This window comes from Megascapheus bottae, chromosome 16 (assembly GCF_031878675.1).
Source record: "Megascapheus bottae isolate mThoBot1 chromosome 16, mThoBot2.hap1, whole genome shotgun sequence".
NCBI classification, from domain to species: Eukaryota; Metazoa; Chordata; class Mammalia; order Rodentia; family Geomyidae; genus Megascapheus; species Megascapheus bottae.
This window is the reverse complement of record NC_143524.1, coordinates 13111823-13133842: the sequence shown is the minus strand read 5'-3', so window position 1 is coordinate 13133842 and position 22020 is coordinate 13111823. Positions and strand designations below refer to the sequence as shown.

General features: G+C 43.9%; 1 protein-coding gene across 6 annotated transcripts in view; it reads right to left on the bottom strand.

Moving 5' to 3' along the window:
- LOC150052902 (muscarinic acetylcholine receptor M4) overlaps nucleotides 1–22020 on the bottom strand; it is a 216548-nt gene that overhangs the window by 13883 nt on the left and 180645 nt on the right. For all 6 annotated transcript variants that reach the window (XM_090347819.1, XM_090347812.1, XM_090347813.1 and 3 more), the window contains 3 exons: nucleotides 13854–13993; nucleotides 5276–5368; nucleotides 3723–3916 (listed from right to left, as the gene is read on the bottom strand). In XM_090347819.1, the coding sequence (XP_090203945.1) occupies nucleotides 3723–3916; nucleotides 5276–5368; nucleotides 13854–13993 (427 nt within the window). The remainder of the gene's footprint in view (nucleotides 1–3722; nucleotides 3917–5275; nucleotides 5369–13853; nucleotides 13994–22020) is intronic.

The window sequence follows — 22020 nt, the reverse complement described above, 5'->3', positions numbered from 1 at the left end:
GGCTGGCCTTGAACCACAATCCTAAGATCTCAGCTTTCTAAGTAGGTAGACTAAGTAGAATTACAAGTGTTAAGCATACAGATTTGAAAACTGGTTAGTATCTGCTATAGAGAAGCACTCAAGTATCTGCTTCCTTTTTTGACATAGGGATTCATTTCTAATGTGACTCCTTTTCCAATATATCTGGATTCATAATGCTGATAAATACAATATCAGACTCAAAGTAAATGCTCAAAAAATAATGGATGAGAAATTTAGAAATATGCGTACAAATGGTTCTTGGGGCCGAGTGGACAGCTTTAGCCACTGAAGACAGCTGGTATATTCTCCAAGAAGAAAACATATTGAAGCCCGAGGGAAATAGAACCAGAAGCATTCCATGGGGAGATATAGAGGTTAATTCAGCTGTCTCCTCTGTGGCAAAAATACTTTTTGTGTTTGGAAAAAGAGAAACTGATTCACTGCTGATGTGAGACTGTTTCCTTGGCATATTCTAGGATAGGTTTTACATGTAGAGGACAGGTGGGATTAGCTACTTACCACAATGCCCTACAACCATATTAGATTCTCGGGACTACACTGTCAGGAAAGCAGAGGACTGTGTGTGTGTGTGTCCATTCTTCAACCCCCCCTTATTGGTTGTGGGGCTTGAACTCAGGGCCTGGATGCTGTCCCTGAACCTCTTTGTGCTCAAGGCTACTGCTCTACCACTTAAGCCACAGTGCCACTTCTGGGTTTTGAGTAACTAATTAATTGGGGATAAGAGTCTCACTGGAACTTTTCTACCAGGGATGGCTTCGAACCATGATCCTCAGAACCCAGCTTCCTGAATAGCTAGAATTACAAGCATAAGCGAACCAGCACCTGGATACATTCTTCCTTTTTTTCACATTTGCTTTTCCCAAGTTTCAGTGATAGAACCATCGGCAGGCCATTCATTCTTCAGCTCCATTTATTCATGGGTCTGAACATACTACCTGATTGCCAGGCATATTCTGTACAAGTGCTAGGAGCCAACAGTGAACTTTCCCAGGGAACACTTCTCTCTTTCTGAGCTACCTTCTAGACAGGAGGGCAGGTGGCTTGCTTCAGAATCAATTGTACATTCTAAAGGAGACTTCAACTCTTTTGTTAAAGCTAGACAAGCAAAAAGTCAACATGGACAACTGCCCTAGCAGAGAGCCCTTCCTGAAAGTTATTAATGGATTTAGTTGCCCCTATTCCTCTTTTAATTTTTGTGGATCGGGAGATTGAATCCATGACCTCACACATGTCAAGTACGTGTCTCTTGCTTTGTGGTGCTATCAGGATAGGACTAAGGGAGGGCAGGGCATAGAACAGGGATTGTGACAAGCACAGCTACACCTTACATAGGTGTTTGTGTAGAGGTGTTTATCCCTCTTGTAGGTAAGCCTAGAAATGGTAATCTCAACTGGGGTTTTCTTATCCATGTACCTGCCGACTTGGTGACCAACTCAGTCATAAAGAGGAAAGGACTCAGGAGCTGGTATGGAGAAGGGAGTGGCAAGAGCCACTGGGCTTGCTCTGGATGGAGATGGACCCAGAAAAGCACTGACTTCCAATCTTCCCCAAGAGGAATCTCGCTTCAGAGCTGTGAGGTGAGTACAAAGCTCCTGACCTTAGAAGACACATTCACTGGTCATTTCCTCCCTCCTCCCCCCAGACCGCAGCAAGGCTCTTGTTCCTGTGCTGTGCTTGCTGACCAGCTTCACCCATGGGATCACCACTACCTCCTGTTCTACTTTATGAGAGGCAGAGCCAGGAGGCAGTAAGCAGGTCCCAATCTCCCATGACTGAGAAAGACAATTCCCCCCAACCCACCCTCACAAAGGAAAAAAGGAATTTAGGGTTAACTGCCATCTAGAAACAGCAAGGTAACAGCAGGAAATCTATAGAAGGTAGACTGGAGGATATGTATCTTCTTAGTCACCACTCTTACCCATCCCTGAGGTAACTGGCCTGAGCTCCTCCTTGTGCTCCCTCAGTCTTTATCACATGGAAGCAGTCACCTGCTTAAGTGTCTGTCACCCTCTCTAGATGACTGTGAGCTCAAGCTCCTTAGGAAGGAATCATTTCTGTAACCCTTATGGCTTCACCACAGGCTCTCAGAGGCTGCCCATCTGCTGTGAGGGAGGGCATGCACTCTGGCTCTGCTTGGAAAAGCAGTGGGTCTCATGTGCTTGGACCTCAGGTTTCTTGCAATCAGTTTAATGGACTTCAGGATGAATCAGAGTCCATAGAAACCTGTAAAAGTAGACTTGAGATGGCTGCAAGAGCCTTTGGTTGCTTCCTCCGCAGTAAACCTTAAAGCTTCTGCTGGCTCCAGCTAGTTGCTTATGTCCCCAGCAAGAGGATTTCCACATCACAAAGAACCTTGGGCCCCAGATGTAGAAGATATGCTAGTCTCTGCCTGATGCATACCAGGGCTTCTCTCACAATCTCTTTTAAGCAAATGGTTCAACCAGACCTAGAGAATGTCTGTTTCGATGTTGCCTTGTATGGAGTTCAGAGCAGCAAGGGGTTGGGGGTAGGGGGTGAGGAGAGTGAGAACAAGCCTTTTAACACAGCTGCTGATGGGTTCCAAAGTGGCTCCATCCCTACCACTGGGAAGTGCTAATTGGTTCTTAAAAGTGTGAGGCCAGCAGTGAGAGACAAAAACTAAGGCTGGCTAAGCCACACCTGAAATAGGTGAGAGGTAGGTGCTGAGATATGTATGACTACAGTAGAACCACATATGCAATAGAATTTAAGTGTCACTTGTAGCAGTCGCCATCTGCTATGCCAGTTGTGGGGAGATAAGCCACTTGCGGCTGGCCCTGGGAACCTAAGACCTGGACACAGAGCTTGTGGAATAAGAGTCTCACAGACCTTCCTGCCTGGGCTGGCTTTGAACTGTGAGCCTCTGATCTCAGGCTCCTGAACAGCGAGAATTATAGGAGTGAGGCACTGGCACCCGGCCATTGTTGGTGATTCTGGAGATGGGAGTCTAGTGGTCTTTTCTGCCTGTGTTGACTTTGAACCACAATCTTCTAGGTCTCAACCTCCTGAGTAGGCAGGATTTCAGGTGTGAGCTATTGGTGGTGCCTGGCTCAAGGGGCCTGGTAAACCAGCTTGGTTCCCTAGCTTTCAGACTGAGGTCAGAGTCCAGCTCAGCTTATTGGAGAAACTGATCTGGTTCAGATAAATGATGTCCATGTTCCTGCCAGAAAAGGTTCTTCCTGATACCAGGTATTACTTAGACATGGCTAGGGAGTGATTATTGTATCCCAGACACTTAGGTGGGTCTTAAACCCACAATATTAAAGTCACCAACACTCAGTGAATCGAGCTAGGAGTTATTTTAATAGCTGCACAGCAACTGCTCTCCATCCTTGGGCTGAAGCCCTAACTTAGTGGCGCTGAGTTTTTAAAGGTAAATACCACACACAGGTGGTCATAACCACACGCAGGTGGTCACCACCGTATGACGTCACAGTATGATGCCCAAAGTCAACAACCACACACAGGTGGTCAGGCAAGTTTAATACTTTTACAAAACAGAATTTGATGGCTAAACTTGACAGGTCATTATAGTGACACTCACATAGTACCACCTGCTCATGCAGAGGCCAGGAGCTTCAGGCCACCTCTTCCAGGGAGTCATGCTGTTTTCAACCTCTGATCTTTAATCAGACCTTTTTCTAGCTGTAAATGACTCCTACCTTCACCAGGACCCGTGGCTTCTGCCCCTGGCTCCTGCTCTTCTCTCTCAGTCTGTGTTTCAGCATTCTGCAGTTGAAGGGCTAGAGTTTGTGTGCCCTGAGATGTCACAGAGGTGGTGGGATTCCGGGGCTGCAGCCCAATTGCGTTCATCAGACCCATGTCTCTGTCTGTCCTCCATGTAGCCCTGCTGGTTCTAGAGAGAGAAAGGCAAATTGAAGTTAGGCAGGGCTTAGGATAGCTCCTCTTACAGTATTCTGGGGTCCTGTGTGACCATGGGTCAAGGTGCAGCTTAAGAGGAGAACCCTGTGCTTCCAGAGCTACCTCCTGATGGTGGCTGTGCACAATTTCCACAGACCAGTCCCTGCTTTGGGACAAGGGAAGAAGGCCATAGAACTACTCAGTCTTACAAAGCCAACTAGTCATCTCTTAAAGAACAGATTCATATGGAGGGAAAGATGGCTGATCTGAAAAGACTCAAGATTAAAAAGCAAAATGAGCCCTGGTGGCTCACACTTGTAATCCTCGATACTTAGGAGGATGAAATCTGAAGATCATGGATCAGAATCAACCCAGGTAGGAAAGTCTGTGTGACTCATATGAAATTAACTACCAGAAAACTGAAAATGGAGCTGTGGATCAAAGTGGCAGAGTGCTAGTCTTGAAGACAGAGACAGTACCCAGGCCTTGAGATCACGCCCTATGACTGACTGAAAAGAAAAGAAAAAAAAGGTCCAATAAGCTACTATTGTGATTTGTAGAATGAAAGGTAGGCAGAAAAACGTGTTGTTTTTTTTTTTTTCTTTTCCTTTCTCCCCAGCCCCCCTCTCTCTAGCTTTGTTCCGTCTACTTACAAGCTGACAAAATTTATCAAGATTAAGATGTCTATTTGTCTATTTTGTAAGAAGTGCTGGTACTCTTATGAAGGTGTTATGGAGTCCTCCTCTTAGCTGAAAACACAGCTTTGTAGGTAGGGAGCCAAGCTATCGTACAAGGAAAGTCAGGCCTAGGACTAGTCCCTTCCTTAGGGCACTTGCCAGAAATGCCTCTGGTATCACTGGAGCTGTCAGCAAAGGAAGCAGCAGCCTTTTGAGATTATCACTAGTCATTCATTTCTAGGTACTTCTGGGGCCATTTCTCCAACCGTGCCCTGCAGTTTCTATAGAAGGCAGGGATAGTCTTGGGTCTACCACTAACCTAGCATTTCTTTGGCTTTGGGGCTCCAGTTATCTAAGAGATCCACCTCTGATCACCGTCTTTCTCCCAGATCACAGCAGACTTCAGGGAGAGAATTTTTTTCCCCCATAGTCCTTTATTTCTGTGGTGTTGACCACACCAGAGGGAAGGAGGTCTCCTTACTAAAATGAGACTCTAAGAGCAGAACTTTTATCCTCTTTTCTATATAGAACACTTTTCTCAAATGAGACTGTATGCAAAATCCTCAAGACATGCAATGATTCAGTGAAGAGCTGCTTGAGGAAGGACCCAGAGCTCATTAAAAGCAGGAAGAAGGAACAGGCCTGCAGCCACATACTGCTCTCCTATTTCATCTTACCCAGGCCGCTCGCTGCTCCTGCTGCTGGAATGGACAGTGAACACAGTTTCATTCAGCTGATCCCAGTAGTATTCAATACCAAAGTTTAAGGCCCTGGAAAATGAATGGAAAGGGTAGGAAGAGAAGACAAAAGGTGTTAGGGCTGTGGTAGAAACTTTACAGCAAGGTGGCCTATAATCCTAGCTACTTGGGAAACGGATGTCAGGAAGATTAGAGTTCAGAGCAAGCTCATGCCAAAAAAGTTCATGAGACTCCATCTCAAACAATTGGAAAAAAAAAAAAAAGCTTGGCAGACTGGTGGCTCACGCCTGTAATCTTAGCTACTCAGGAGGCTGAGATCTGACAATTGAGGTTCAAACCCAGCTCAGGCACTAAAGATCATGAGACTTTTATCTCAAATTAAGCATTAGTAAACTGGAAGTGGTGCTGTGGCTCAACGGGTAGGGCAGTAGCCTACAACACCCAGGCCCAAAGTTCAAGCCTCACAACTGACCAAAAAAAAAAAGATTTTTCCTGAAGGATTATCTCACACTAGTCATTGTATGGTTAAGAAGAGGATGTTGTTGGTTATTGGTGGTGTCTTTGAAGTGTGACAGGTAGTAGGAAAGAGAAGTTTTTGAGTTCACCAATTATATCACTGATGTATGCCCTAATCTCTCCTAAGAGAGATTCAAAATATGCCATTCTGCTCCTAAACAGATCAGGACATACCCATGTTCTTGCATATTTGGTTCTGCTATGGGTTACATTGTGGCCTTCAAATTCCATGTTGTAATAACCTGGCAGGCCTAGTTGCCAAACTGTTTATTTTTGTAAAAAATGCTTAACCAGCTTGATGACCTGCCTGTGGTTTCATCCTGTGGTTATTGACTAGGGCATCGTAAGGTGATGTCATACGGTGACTACCACCTGCGTGTGGTGTTTACCTTGAAAAGCTTAGCCCCACTGAAGGTTGGGGCTGCTCTCTATCAGCCTAAAGGTGGAGCCTAACTGCTGTACTGCGATTAATCTGACTCGTAGCTTGGTTCACTGAATGCTGGTGACTCTTGCTGGGGGGGTTCAGGGCCCCCAAAATGGCTGGAATATCACGTTACAGTCCAAGCACTAATGAAAATGTTTCTGGAGACAGTCATTGGGAGGTCAATATGAGGTCATTAGGGTTGTCCCTAATATGACCAGCTTACATTTTTTTATAGTCTTCCAAGGAAAGAGGGAGAGTAAAAGGTGGTGGTGGGGGATAGAAGAGAGCAAACAAAAAAAAAAAAAGAAAAAAAAGTGAGGAGAAAAGATGGCAGAGCAGAGTATAAGTGAACTTCAAACAGTGCTTCACACCTGTAATTCTAGGTATTAAAGAGACTGAGATTAGGTAAAAAGTTAGCAAGACTTCATCTACCCAAAAAGCTGCTTCTTGTAGTGGTAAGTGCCTGTAACTCAAACTATGCAGGAGGACATAGGAAGGAAGGAGGAATGTGGCTTGTGCTAGGCGGAGGCACAAACTCTACCTGAAAAACAATGTAAAAGCAAAAAGGGCTCGCAGCTAGCACTGATAGCTCATACCTGGAATCCTACCCAAACTCACATGGTTGAAATCTGAGGATTGTGGTTCAAAGCCACAAGACTTTACACAAATACACAAGACTCTTTAATCAATCTAATTAAAGGTGGAAGTGGATCTCTGTCTCAAGTGGTAGAGCACTAGCCTTGAGCAAAAAAAGCTCAGGGATAGTCCCAGTATTAGAACAAAAAGGGGGAGGGGTTACTAGAATGTTGTTCAAATGGTAGAGTGCTTTGTCAGCCTACTAAGTGTAAGGTTAAGTTCAAATCCTAGTCATGGAAGATACAGAGAAATGGAGGTTAAGGGGACCAAACACATCTGTATCAGAGCACTCTGGAAGCTGAGGCAGAAAGAACTTGAGTTTGAGACTAGACTGGGTTACACACTAAGTTCTAGACCTGCATGCGCCCTGTCTCAAACCAACCTTTTCTCTCCCTAAGCCTCCCCCAGCCCTACCCAGCCACCCCTGAAAAAACATAGTGAAAGAGAGTGAGAGCAAATGAGCATGCAGAGACAGTGAAAAGGTGGTGATGTAAAACAAGGAAGAGAGTCCTTGTCAGTCTGAATAACAACTTCATATTGGCTTTCAGTTTCCAGAATTGTGAGAAATTAAGCATCTATTGTTTGAACCCCCAGTCTTTGGTGCTTTGTTATGGCAGCCCGAACAGAATAAAAAGAAAGTCCAGTAAAAGCTTCCAACCTGCAACTGGATCAAGCTCATCTGACAACAGAAGTCACTTTCCACAGAGTAGCCAGGGGGCTACAGGGGACACAGAAGAGGGTGAGTTAAGGAAGAGATTATGAGAGGCACATTTTTCTCAATACTGGCCCGATAAGGAGGCCAATAAGAAGGTAGGGCTGTCTTGGCCATAAGCCAATAGGACTAGGCATTTAGGCTTCAGATCTGGCTATAGATGCCTATCATGCTGGGTATAGGCCTCACCTGGTAAAATACTTATTTCCTAATAAGAACCAGAGCCTCACAAAATGTTATTCTTTTCTTTTGCCAGTCTTGGGGCTTAAACTCAGGGCCTGGGCACTGTCCTTGAGCTTTCTTAGGGCTAACACTCTATCCTAGAGTCACAGCACCACTTCTGGCTTTTTCTGTGAATGTGTGACCAGGGAATGGAACCCAGGGCTTTGCACATGCTAGGCAAGCACCCTACCACTAGACCACATACCCAGCCCTACTTTCTTGTGCTGTGCTACCTCTCCTAGCTTCTGCTCAAGGGCCTGTATGATCTGCTTAGTGCCTGAAAAAGTAGTGCCTTAGTTTGGCAAAAGGTAGTGCTTTAATTGGGCATGGTGGCCCATGCCTGTAATCCCAGCACTTGAGGCTGAAGTGAGAAGATTGTGGGTTCAAGCCCAGTTTTGAACAAGGCTGACAAGAAGACTGTCACAATACAAAGTAGAGTGAAAATAAATGAGCTATTTCCATGTCCAGGGGGCCACTGGATGGAGAAGGTGAAGTAAGGCGACCTTGTCTTAGAGAAGAGGCAAATGTTCAGAAGCAAACTGCAGAGCCCTCCATAAAGAGGGCAAATCTGACTGCATTAGGCACAATGTGAAGCCAGTTGTCAAGAAGCCTCTGATTTACAAACTCTGTCAAGTTTTATTGACAGGTTGCAATACCATATGCGTTCTTGCCAAATTCCTTCTCTATGATTCCTGCTAACCAGAGCCGCTTAGTGACAAACCATTCATGTCTAATCTACATCAAACTGTGCGCTATGTGACCAGGACCATTCTTCCTGTCCTAGGAAAGAGGCCCAAGGTCTGAGCTGGGACAGTTAACATAATGCTGGTAGCCAAGAGCCCCCTAAAATGCATTTCTTCCAGCATGCACTGTCAGCTGGGAACCATAGACTGGGCTACTTTTTTTGGCTGGTCCTGAGGCTTGAACTTTGTGCCTGGACTCTGTCCCTGAACTTCTTTTGCTCAAGGCTAGCATTTTACCACTTGAGCCACAGCACTACTTCCCGCTTTTACTGAGTTTATTGGAGATGACTCATGGACTTTCCTGCCTAGGCTGGCTTTGAACTGTGATTCTCAGATCTCAGTGTCCTGAGAAGGTAGGATTACAGCCAGTGCCTAACTTAACTTGGGGTTACTTCTTCTTCTTCTTTTTTTTTTTTTTAAGTTTTTGGTCAGTCAGTTGTGGGGCTAGAACTCAGGGCCTGAGTGCTATCCCTGAGCTCTTTTTGCTCAAGGATAGTGCTCTGCTACTTTGAGCCATAGCACTTTTTTTTTTTTTGAGTGGTTAATTGGAGCTTAGTCTCACAAGGACTCTTCTCCCCAGGCTGGCTTCAAACTGCAATCTTTAGATCTCTGCCTCCTTGAGTAGCCAGTATTAGGTGTGAGCCACTGGCACCTGGCTCTTCTGGGTTACTTCTTGAAGTAGCTAAATGAACAGGGCTACAGTCACTAGCAATGTGCTGCTTTACTCTATCTCCCAGGCCTCCATTAACCACAAATGGCTCTAATCCCAGCTAATCTGCTCTTTCTGTGACCAGAGTGCCTGATGACAGCAAGATCCTGGATCTGACTTTAAATCTGGGTACTGTACCAAGGAAGAGCTGAAGACACCCGCTTGGGTAGTTGAAACTGGAGTCTTCAATACCCAATATCACTGATTTCTGTCTGGAAACTAAAAAATGATCCCAACCATCATCCTCTTTCCTGAGCCTTGGAAAGGCTGAATGAGTCATTGTTTATTTTCAGCTCTTCTTGGGATCTAGACAAACATACAAAGGGATGAGGAAGAGTAGGAAGGCCAATGAGGGGCAGCCTTTTCAGACTAATTTAACTCTTGGCTTAGCTTTCTCAGTGATGCTAACTTGCAGCCCTAAACATTCCAACTTTGGGGGAATACTCTCTGAGGATATTCTTTCATCTGTCAGTCTCAGCTGTCTATTTGGAAAGAGAACTGTTTCCAAGATTGGTGTTTATCTACATGGTTGCTGAAATGTGAGAAAGAGCAAACACCTGGCTCTCTTGGACCAGCCTGAAGGATGGAGGCTCTGCAGCAATTCTGGTTCCCTTTTTATCCAGATGTGTGCTTTCCCGCTCCTGGGCAAAAACGCTTGATTATAATTTCCATTTACACTGGTGGCTCCCTCTGGAGGGACAGAACTGGAGCTCTGTCATACTTGGCTAAGTCTTCTAAGCTGACACTGGGAAGCAATGCCTCCCCTCTATCCTCAATTTTGTGGCCGATTCATGGTCAGAAATGGGTATGAACCCCCTCAAATCAACCTGGTCTTCCACACCTATTTGGTGATGGCAGTTGGGGGCTGGACTGACCTTTAGGAGAGAAGGTGAGAGAGCCAGGAGAAAAGGATACCTCAGGCCTAGAAGGGCAGGTGGCTGATGATGTGATGTGATGGCTTAGTATAGAGGCTCAAGAGCCAGTTGTTCATCTCACTTAAGCACTCTCTCCCCTAGCAAGAAAGAATTCTCTAATCCCTTGTCTATTGTCAAGTAAGGTTTTAGAACACCAAGGATCCCAAGGAGCTCATTCCTTGCTTTGTGCTTAGAGAGAGTGCCGAGGCTGACAATGGGGGAGAATCAAGAACAGCACTGACAGCACAAAATACAGTGCAGCTGCCTGTGTCTGGACAAAGGCAGACAACCACCTGTTTCAGGGGGAGGGCTACAATCTTGCCCAGCTGGCAGGCTAGATACTGTGCCCTTGGGAATGGGTGTACCAGGGAGCTGCGTCACCCACGGACAGGCAGCAAGCCTTAGGCAGCTGCTCAAGAAAAAAAAGATAACCACCCCGAGCTCCTATTTTCCTATTTATTTGTTTTTCTTATTCTAGGCCAGAGACCAATCATAGACTGTTGAAAAGATGTCACCGCTCTCAATTATCCTCCCATTTTCTTTTGCACAAGCCACCTGACCTGCTTAAACACAATCTAAAGTGGCTCTTTACCAGATGGCATGAAGAGTTACAAAAGCTTGTATATGTATTCCTATGGTATATTTTTCTGCAGAAGAGTATGATGCTTTTGTGAGAATTTAAAAGGGATTTTTTTTTGACAGAAAAAAAAAACAGATACAGGAAAGAAGTCTAGATTGAAAAGTTAGGAAGCCCAGTTCTACCAATAATCTGTCTAGAGACTTAGGGTGAGTCTTAATCCTCATGTGTATATTGTTCTGTTTTCTCTGCTTAAATCAGGGGTGAGGGACCTTTTTTTCTGCCAAGGGCCATTTGGATATTCTTAACATCATTTGCAGGCTATATAAGGAGGCGGCCAGTGGCAGATGACAGGAAGCGAGTATGCTTGCCCAGCCATGTACCAAAGGACTCTGTAGGTCTTATAGGACCCATGAGGCAGATATTCCCCTTTCTACCATGAGGGAACAGCAGCCTGTTTTAGGCTTTAAAGCCCAAAAGACAGATACTGATGTATCCCAGCCAATCAGGCTGGGACTTGAACCCAGTTTAAAGTCACTCAGTGAATCGAGCTGGGAGTCATTTCAATAGCTGTAAAGCAACTACTCTGCACCTTTGGGCTGGTAGAAAACAGCCCCGTGCTTCAGTGGGGCTGAGTTTTTAAAGGTAAACATCAGGTGGTCATTACCACATATAGGAGGTCATCACTGTATGATGCCCCTAAGTCCATAACCATGAGGATGAAACCACATGCAGGTGGTTAAGCATCTTAAGCATTTTTCGAAAAATAGAATTTGGTGGCTAAACTTGCTAGGTTATTACAATATAAAGGTCACTGAGATGTAAAAGGCACTGAGGGGCCAAGAGTTTGGCCTAGTGGAAGAGTGCTTGCCTAGCACACAGGTTCAATTCCTTGGTACCACATACATAGAAAAAAGCTGGAAGTGGTGCTGAGGCTCAAGTGGTAGAGCTCTAGCCTTGAGAAAGTCCAAGGACAGTGCTCAGGCCCTGAGCTCAAGCCCAGAACAGGCAAAAAAAAAAAAAGGACACTTGTTCCACATGTCTAGTGCTAGTGCCATCTTCCTTGAGGAAGAGTTTTGAGCTTTTACTGACTAAGAATCACCCAGGCAGCCCACGAAGACTTAGGCTTCCCGAGACTTTGGAATGCTGAAGATAACATATGGGGAAAAAAGAGAAAATTGAGGCCACAGCCAGCTTCATGCTTGGCTAAGGAGTCTGTGACTCATATCAAGTATGTGGGCTGGGGTTTCAGACATGACACCTTTGAGGAGGCCATAATAAAATGAGATAGAGATTCTGCCTCTTTGAGGGCAGATCACTTTGGAAGAGATTGGGCTGGGACTTTGCTTGGGACCAAAGTAAGTGGTAGGAGTCATAGACAGAACAACACTGGTAGAGGAAAAAGATCTCTGAGAAAGAGAGGAAGGAAGACTTGCAACTAGAATACTGTTATAAAGTAAAATAATGGTCCAGATTTTTGTTGTTGTTGTTGGTCATGGGGTATGGGGCTTGAACTCGGGCTGGGCGCTGTCACTGAGCCTTTCAGCTACAGGCTACCGCCCAACCCCTGGGCCAGGGTATTGTCCCTGAGCTCTTCGGCTCAAGGCTACCTCCCTACCCCTTGAGCCACAGCCCCACTTCCTGTTTACTAGTAGTTAATTGGAGATAAGAATCTCACATTCTTTAGTGCCCGGGCTGGCTTTGAACCACTATCCTTAGATCTCAGCCTCCTGAGTAGCTAGGATTACAGGTGTGAGCCACTGTGCCCAGCTATGGTTCAGAATTCTGCACCAGTTTTGGAAATAACGTCTACTAGATTCTTCTTATGAATTCCTAAGGAGAGAAAGAGATAAGAAACAAAATATTGTAGGACTGACTGATCCTGGATCATGTATGGATAGTTTGAGGGATGAGTAGAAATGGAGAGGTACAGAACCCCAAACAACAAATGGCAGTCATAAAAGAGGCAGACTAGAAAGGTACAAGGAAGTAGTGAAGGATGTTTTCTGGACACACATGCCAAAGAGAAAGAAGCTGGCAGAGGAAAGCATTCTCCTTGCCAAGCATAGTCTGATTTAAAATTAGTTTCTCTTTCCATAGCCACTGACCTAACCCAGTTGACATGTGTCAATCATTAGTCAACTTACCAGACCACAAGAATGGATCCAAATATACACCCTAGGAAAACTCACCAAGGATTTTCTGAAATAGAGATTCCTGTAAGAGCAGTCTGTGATTTACAGAATACCCTAGAAGACTGCACCAAGTGAAGGACAGCATTAGGACAGCCTGGAGGCAGAAGTGACATTTAGTTGCTTGGAACCCTGCAGTGTCCCACACAGCAATCAAGAGTGATCTGCAATGAAGCACAGAGCTTCAGATTCCCCACCTGCCTGGGTCTAGAAATTGTTGACAAACCTGGCTGATTCCCATGGTCCTCAGTGTACAAATGTCTAGATAGAAACCTATCCTCCAAAAAGTCAGAGAAGGGAAAGGAATGTCATCAGGACAGAAATGCTTTGGTTTCCTGTCCCCTTCTACTCCTTAATTTAAGACAAGATAATAATCACTTTGATGTTAAATTGAGCTTTTAAGTCTGCCTTCACTATTATGAACTAGAGCTTCAAGCAAAAAGAAAAACAGGCAGGACACAGGGACAAGCTGTTAGAGATCAGTGGCTTGATAAATTAGGGGTTTAACAATACCTTATTTCCATTTTATTCTCTAAATTAATGTCCACAGCTTTAACTCAAGACTGTCGAGTACAATTTTCAGAAAGGTTTTAAAAAGAATCTTTGATATCTGTGTTTTTGTCTGTAGAGACTTTACTAAGAAATCAGAAACAAGAGACAACAAAAGAAAATAAAATGCCGCTAGATTCAAGAAGACAGTCTCTAAAGCAGCTTGGTGACAGTATTTGGACGGAAAGCCAACTACACCTCTTTAAGAAGCCTGAGAATTCTCCAGGCTATACCCCCTACCAACAATTTTAATTGATGGCCTAAAAACAGCCTTCAGATGAACCCTGTTCTCTAAACCTTGGCAGAGATACTCTTAACACCTCCCCCCACCCCAAACCTCCATCTCCCACGTGAGCAACTCACTCCGGTCGGCAGATCACCAGGTCTCCTTTGTTGGTGCCATAGGCCAGGCCAAGCCCTGGCTCAGGCAGCCAACGGGCAGAATTGATGCTTACATGTCGCCTCTGGTCAGCAGGCATTGGGTAAAGGACATTGAAAACTCTCTGGGTAGAAAGAGAGAAGAAAAGACAATAGGAGAAATAATGTTACCCAAAACAACAAAATCCAAGGAGAAAAAGACATGCCGGGTATGTGCTGACCCTTAACTTATGTTGGAGAGCTTGTGGGAAGGAGAAGGTAGGACCCTCTTATTTTTGTGAGAGCTAGGTCTATTCCAGGACATACTAAAGGCTTAGTTAACATGCTCTCAGAGCCTTTCAGCTCTTCTTACTTAGCTGCTCTGGCATCAGCCTCATACAGAGTCCACCACACCAGGAAGTACTACCCATAACTTTCCTCTGGCCAGAACAACCAGGGAGAGGCAACCAGGGTTGGTAGCCCCATCACCATGGAAACTTTCCCCAGCTCACACAGCAGTGGGAAATTGAAGAGGATAGGGGGGCGGGAGGGGATGATAACATCAGGGAACATTCTTAATTCATCTAATTAAAAGCACTATTAAAACTGCTATTGTTCAGGAAACCTAAAAGGTATGTTCAGATAAGGGGAACAGGCAGAAAGGAATCTTGAATCCACAGGCACATGGTTTCCTTCTAACAGGGATCAGAAAGGAACTGAAGGGCCTGGAGATTAGGTTCTGTTTCTCAAAGCAAGACATTCTCCTTTCATCAGTTTCTACCCATTTTTCCATCTGGTTTAGCTAGAGCTAGGGTTTCAGCTGAGGGAAAACCAGCCTCAAAGTCTTCGTGAGAATATTCAGAAGAACTTCAGTCAGGCTGGAACAGGCCTAGGTCAAGAAGAATGAAAGGCACGGACTTTTTACTCAGAAAGGCAAGTCTGAGTCCTGATATATGTATGGTATTCAGATTCTCCAGATCTCAGGGGAAACAAACAAAAAAGCACCTACATGCTGGGCACCAGTAGTTCATATCTGTAATCCTAACTACTCAGGAGGCTGAGATCTAGGGAACAAAAACCAGCTTTGGTAGAAAAATCTATGAGACGCTTACCTCTAATTAACCACAAAAAGCCAGAAGTTGAGCTGTGGCTCAAGTGGCAGAGGGCTAACCTTGAGTAAAAAAAGCCAAGAGAAAGCAGAATCCCTAGTGTCAACATACACCCAAATAAAGCATCTACATTCAAATATTAGGGAGACTGAAGCCATGTGCTGGTGGCTCATTCCTATAATTCTCAATACTCAGAAGGTCGAGACTTTAGACTCAATCTCAGTTTGGAGCCAGCAAGAGAAGACAAAAATATCAAGACTCTTATCTTCAATTAACCAGCATAAAACCAGAAGTGAAGATACATGGCTTTAATGACAGAGCACCAACTATGAGTGTAAAAGTAAGCAAGGGAATGAAGCTCTGAGTTCAAGCCTTTATAACAGCATGCATGCACATGCAAACAGACACATACACAAACCCAACAAATTAAGGTAAGATAAAACAAGATGACATGGGCTGGGAGTTTGGCCTAGTGGTAGAGTGCTTGCCTAGCATGCATGAAGACCTGAGTTCGATTCCTCAGCATCACATACATAGAAAAAAAGCCAGAAGTGGTGCTGAAGCTCAAGTGGTAGAGCTCTAGCTTTGAGAAAGTCCAAGGACAGTGCTCAGGCCCTGAGCTCAAGCCCAGGACTGGTAAAAACAAACAAACAAACAAACAAACAAGATGACAGACAGAGAATGACTGACATGGTACAAGTTCAAAATGGTAACTGCTGTTATTGTTGCCAGATACCTGCATCTGGGGTTTCACAAAAGGGCCTATGAAAAGGACATGAGGCTGAGAAACCTATAAATTGGAGTTTTATTTCCCTTGTAGCCTCTCTAGTTTTATTCTATAAAATAGGGATGAACTTTATCTGCTTTTACTTGCCCCTAGGGCTGATAAAAGGAAAAGTAAATGAGGATAAAAATAAGAGTGTGATTTAGAAAGCAATATTTATAAAATGATTTTAGTGGTTTTTTTTTGGATAAAAGGACTTGCTATTTGCTGAGGCTGGTCACAAACTGATGGGCTCAAGTAATACTTTCTACTTTTGCTAGGTCTAGGTTAATAATTACTTTCTATTAATTCTAACAAAAAAGAAAACAACAACAAAAAGTAAAGAAGTAAAAAAGCAGGACCAATATGGTGGTGCATGCCTGTAACCCAGCAGTTGGGAGGCTGGGGAGTGGCTCATGTGATAACTATTTGTCTCCAAGCAAAAGGCCCTGAGATCAAACACCAGTACCACTGAAACCAACCAACCAACCCAAATCCCAACAGCAACAACAACAAAAACGTCATCAAGTCCGAGGCCAGAGAACTTTTCTCAAAAAAAAAAAAAAAAAAAATCTGTGACATGAAACAAGGAGATGCTATTGGGACGGGGCGAGGGGGAGAAGATAGGGGACAGGGAATGTGATAAGAGGGAATGAGACTGATTAGAATAGAATATAAACCTGAGTGGAGATGTAAAAATAAAATAACCCCCTCCCTGTATAATTAATATAAGCTTAAGAAAACCCTTCAGGGATAGGAGTTTTGCCTAGTGGTAGAGTGCTTGCCTAGCATGCACAAAGACCCAGGTTTGATTCCTTGGTACCACCATAGAAAAACTGGAAGTGGTGCTATGGCTCAAGTGGTAGAGCTCTAGTCTTGAGAAAGTCCAACAACAGTGCTCAGGCCCTGAGCTCAAGCCTGGGACTGGCAAAAAAAAAACCAAAAACAATAAAACCCCTCCAAATGTTAGGAGATATCCACCCATTGTTACTTGTGAGAAACAGTTGCAGTAACTAGGAGGATGAAGATGATATGGTCAAAGTAGACTATTTGCAAGTATGAAAACAGAACGATAAAATATACTGGGTGAAGCTAGGTGCTGGTGGCTCATGCCTGTAATCCTAGCTACTCAGGATGCTGACATCTAGGGACTGGTTCAAAGCCAGACCTGGCAGGAAAGTCTGAGACTTTTTTTTTTTTTGGTTGGTTATGGGATTTGAACTCTGGGCCTGGGTATTGTCCCTGAGTTCTTCAGTTGAAGGTTACCGCCCTACTCCTTGAACCACAGCTCCACTTCTGATTTTTTGGAGATTAATTGGACTTTCATGCCATGCCGGGGCTGGCTTTGAATGGTGATCCTCAGATCTCAACCTCCAGAGTGGCTAGGAGTTACAGGAGTAAGCCACCGCACCCGGCTAAATCTGAGACTCTTATCTCCAAGTAATCACCAACCCCCCGCCCCAGAGTTGGTGCTGTGGCTCAAAGTGGTAGAGCACTACTCTTGAACAAAAAAATAGGGACTGAGTTCAAGCCACACAACCAAAACAAACAACAACAACAATAATAAAAAAAACCTGTTGTAAAAGTACTTAAATAAAAGATGAGGGGAGGGGGTGGGGGGAGGGAAAGGAGGACAAGAACATGAGATGGGGTAGCAATGATTGTTAAGTAATGCATCTTCTCTCTGGAAAATATAATGTAACCCTTCTATTAATTACAATAAAACATATATTTTAAAAAAGTACTTAAAACAACCCTAAAATACCACCTTACCCCAACAAGAATGGCCAAGATTTTGAACTCAGACAATGACAGTTCTTGGTGGGGTTGTGGAGAAAAAGGAACCTACTACACTGCTGGTGGGATTGTAAACTAGTTCAGCCACTCTGGAAAGCAGTGTGGAGGTTTCTTAAAGAACTGAAAATTGACCTTCCCTACGATCCCATCATACCACTTCTCTGCATCTACCCTGAACATCATAACCCATGATATGATAAGGACACCTGCTCAGCTATGTTTATCTCTGCATTATTCACAATAGTCAGGCGATGGAAACAATCCAGATGCCCTAATGCAGATGAATAGATACAGAAAATGTGGTACATATATACAATGGAATTCTACATAGCCAACAGGCAAGATAAAATAATGGCATTTGCAGGGAAGTGGATGAATCTAGAGTGAATCATGTTGAGTGAGACAAGTCAAGACCAAAGGAACAAAAGGCGCGTGGTATCCTTAATATGTGGCTATTAGATCCAAACAGTACAAGAGAGAGGACTCAATATTTGCCTACCCAAGGCTATGGACATAGTATTGGAAATATAAACGTAACTACATAGACATAAAAACCTATGACTCTATAGACATAATGTTTTATTTCATAAATTAATATGTATCTATGACATACAAACCTTCAGCCTAATTTTGATTATGTTCTAAAAACTAAGTGCCAGTCATTATATATAGATATTCCCTTCTTGAATACTTGTTTGTTAAACATGTCATTTGAAATGATGTAAAAATCAATGTTAATAAATTCTTTAATAAAAAAAGTCAAAAAAAGTACAATACCTCTGCAACAACAAACATGGTGACATTTTCCTCCTTCCATTAAAAAAAAAGAAAGAACGAAAGAAAGAAAGAAACCTTAAGCTGGGCTGGGGGCTCATGCCTGTAATTCTAGCTACTCAGGAGGCGGAGATCTGAGATCAAGGTTCAAAGCCAGCCCAGACACTAAAGAACATTAGACTCTAATTGCCATTTAATCACTAGAAAATGGGAAATGGGGCTGTGGTACCAGGGATAGGGCAGTAGCCTTGACCTGAAGAGCTCAGGGACAGCACTCAGGCCCAGAGTCCAAGCCCCGTGACCCACAAAAAAAAAAGAAAAAAAAGAAACCTTAAGGAAAACCACAAAGTTTATAACACAGTTAACATATAAGCCACTTTTGGAATGGCACATGAAAAACCTTTACCAGCCTCTAGAATGGAGAAGACACAGCAAGTGTGTTCATCTTAATAGCATATCACAAAATCATTAAAAGTAACGTTTCAGGTGTGGTCATAAGAAATTTTCCTTGTAGAAATTTTTCTTCTAGAATGACCTTCACAATGAACGAACCTTAAACAGATCAGATATAGGATTTAATCAGATATCTGATTTAAGAGTAAGACTGAGCCAAGTGCGTGACTCACCCCTATAATCCTAGCTTCTCAGGAGGCTCAGATCTGAGGATCAAGGTTCAAAGCCAGCCCAGGCACAAAAGGACCTGAGACTCTTATTTTCAATTAACCTCTAGAAAACAGGAAGTGAGGCTTGGTTCAAGGGTAGGGCGGTAGCCTTAAGCTGAAGAGCTCAGGGACAGTGCCCAGGCCCAGGACTAAACTCAAAGCCTGAGCACAGTCCTTGGGCATTCCTCATGGCTAGTGCTCTACCAGTTGAGCCACAGCACCACTTCCGGTTTTTCTATGTATGTGGTACCAAGAAATTGAACCCAGGTCTTCATGCACGGTAGGCAAACATGCTACCACTAGGTCAAACTCCCCAGCCCTTGACAACTATTTATTTATTTTTTTTGCCAGTCCTGGGCTTGAGCTCAGAGCATGAGCCCTGTCCTTGGACTTTCTCAAGGCTAGAGCTCTACCACTTGAGCCTCAGCACCACTTCCGGCTTTTTTCTATGTATGTGGTACCGAGGAATCGAACCCTGGTCTTTGTACATGTTAGGCAAGCACTCTACCACTAGGCCAAACTCCTGGCCCTTGACAACTATTTTTAAAAAGCCTGATGGAATTTATGAATTTCAGTTCTAATCACTAAGAATGTGGATGGCTTGATTTGTGGATAATCTCCTCATATAAACTCAGGATCCTTGAAGAAATTCAGGGCCATTGCTCTCCATTTGATCTCCCTAGATGATGACTGTGCAAGGTAACAATACCATTCCTGTCCCTTTGTTCTAATCCCTCACTTTCCTCTAAATCAAGAAACACAGTGTGGTACCTTTATCCCTTCTCTGCCTAGAAGATAACCAATGGTCTCCTGTCTAACTTCAAGGCTCAAGGTATAGTGACAGGTTAACTTGGTTGTGATCAGAAAATTGTGGTTAGCATACTTAATCTAATGCTTTTCATCTCTCAACAGTTAAGTGGGTCAGAAAGATGAGTGTTAATTTCAATGGGTTCAATGAGGGAAGCCCCGGATTTGGGTCTATGGAGTTGTGTACAAGCCATAGAACAGAATCTCCCGAAGAGTATCATAACTTACAAACTTCAGGGAACAGACTAGAAGGGCCAGACAAAATGGCCTTGCAAGGAAGAAAATAATGTCTCAGTAAATTAGATGTTTAAGGATGTGCTGAATGAGAAATTTCTTTTCTAAAATTGTTTCAGTTTAGAAAAGTAGCAAAGCATTTCTTAAAGTCACAAATTTACCTTTTATCATCTGTTGCTGCAGAGAGATTAATAAGCAAAAACTATCTAGAATTTGCTTTGGATACAAAATTCTCCAAAAGCCAGTATGACAAACCAAGTTAGGCTTGTCACAGAAGAATTAAAAATTAGTCATTGAAGATTGAGACCCTCTCCTCACTTCTCAAGACGTTGTTAGTTCACAACTTCCTCAGTCACAGGGTCATGGATTTGTCCTCTGGCTCTGGCACACCTTCACCCCCACCTCCCATCTAAGTTCTTAAACTCTGCTAAAAAGGCAGCTCTCAAGGGGCAACCTCCTTGGGTATTAGGTTAAATCCTGTTTTGTGGCAGAAAGCCAGAAGATGCTCTGTGAACATAAGCAGTTTCCAGGGTTCCTGATAAGTTTTTGCTTGGTCATCATATCTTGCATGAAGGTGGGAAGGAGGCAATGAATGCAAGATTGTCAGAGACGGTGGAGAGTCCAGAAAGTATATTATGGATACTGTATTGATTCTTAGGTCCTGTCGGGTAACTGGCCCAGGCCTTCCATGCAGTTCTGCAACCAAAGGCCCCCAGGACAAGAAAACCTGACACATTCTGAAAAATACCGAGGTGTGGTTTCCAATCCTTTCCCTGACTAGAACTGAATAGCTCTCAGTACATCTTACAGAGAGGGGACATAATGTCACAATTAGTCAGCTCTGGAGATGAGAAGCTATCTGGGCAACAATTTCTCCAATACTGACAGATGGTTAGGTAGTTCCAACTACTCTCCAACCATCTATGGCTTCAGCCTAATTAATCTTTCCCACCTAGAGACTGGGTGAGCTGTGAATCTCCTTCCAGAATGCTATGGAAACTGGCTCTATAACCTATTCCTCAGAACTGACAAGAAAGAACAGTTATGATGGGTGTAAACATGACCCCATCTCTACCAAATACACTACAAATACAGCTCAAGTAAAAGGTTACCTTAACAACAAGGAGTGGTGGCACATGTCTATCATCCAGCACTTGGGAGGCTGAAGCAGAAGGATCTTGAGTTCAGAGCTAGCCTGGGCTACAAAGCCAGACTTGTCTCAAAAAAAATTTTCCTGGGCCAGGTGTGGTGGCTCCACCTGTAATCCTAGCTACTCAAAAGGCTGAGATCTGAAGATCAAGGTTCAAAGCCAGCCCAGACATAAAAGGACCAGAGATTCTTCAATTAACCTCTAGAAAATGGGAAGTGGGGCTTGGCTCAAAGGTAGGACAGTAGCCTTGAGCTGAAGAACTCAGGGACAGCATCCAGGCTGAGTGCAAGCCCCATGACCCACCAGTTTGGCCTAGTTGTAGAGTGCGTGCCTAGCATACACGAAGACCTGGGCTCGATTCCTTAGTACCACATACACAGAAAAAAGCCAGAAGTGGTGCTGAGGCTCAAGTGGTAGAGTTCTAGCCTTGAGAAAGTCCAAAGACAGTGCCCAGGCCCCGAGTTTAAGGCCCATAACTGGCAAAAAAAATAATTTTTTCCCCTTAATATTAGTCAGGTGCCCCAAAGCTCTCCTAGGAGATATGCAGGACAAAAGCAGGTAGCCAGCACCTGCTGCTCTTCTACAACCTAATTCTATTACACTAGAAAATTATTAGGAGGTGCGGGTCTCTTTCCAGGACTGGTTATAAAACCAGGCTGTTGAGTCTTGGTTTTATCTGTGTTGTCTTAGCTGCAGCTATGCCCTGGTATACATCATGTTGACATGTGTTATATATATATATATATATATATATATAGCATCCCCCCACCTTCCCAAAGTAGATTGTTCACATTTCTGTATAACATCAGTGAAGGCAAGTAGAATCAATATGTTAGAAGAAAACGATTTTTAAGTCAGTACAGTCTTTAGCACGTCA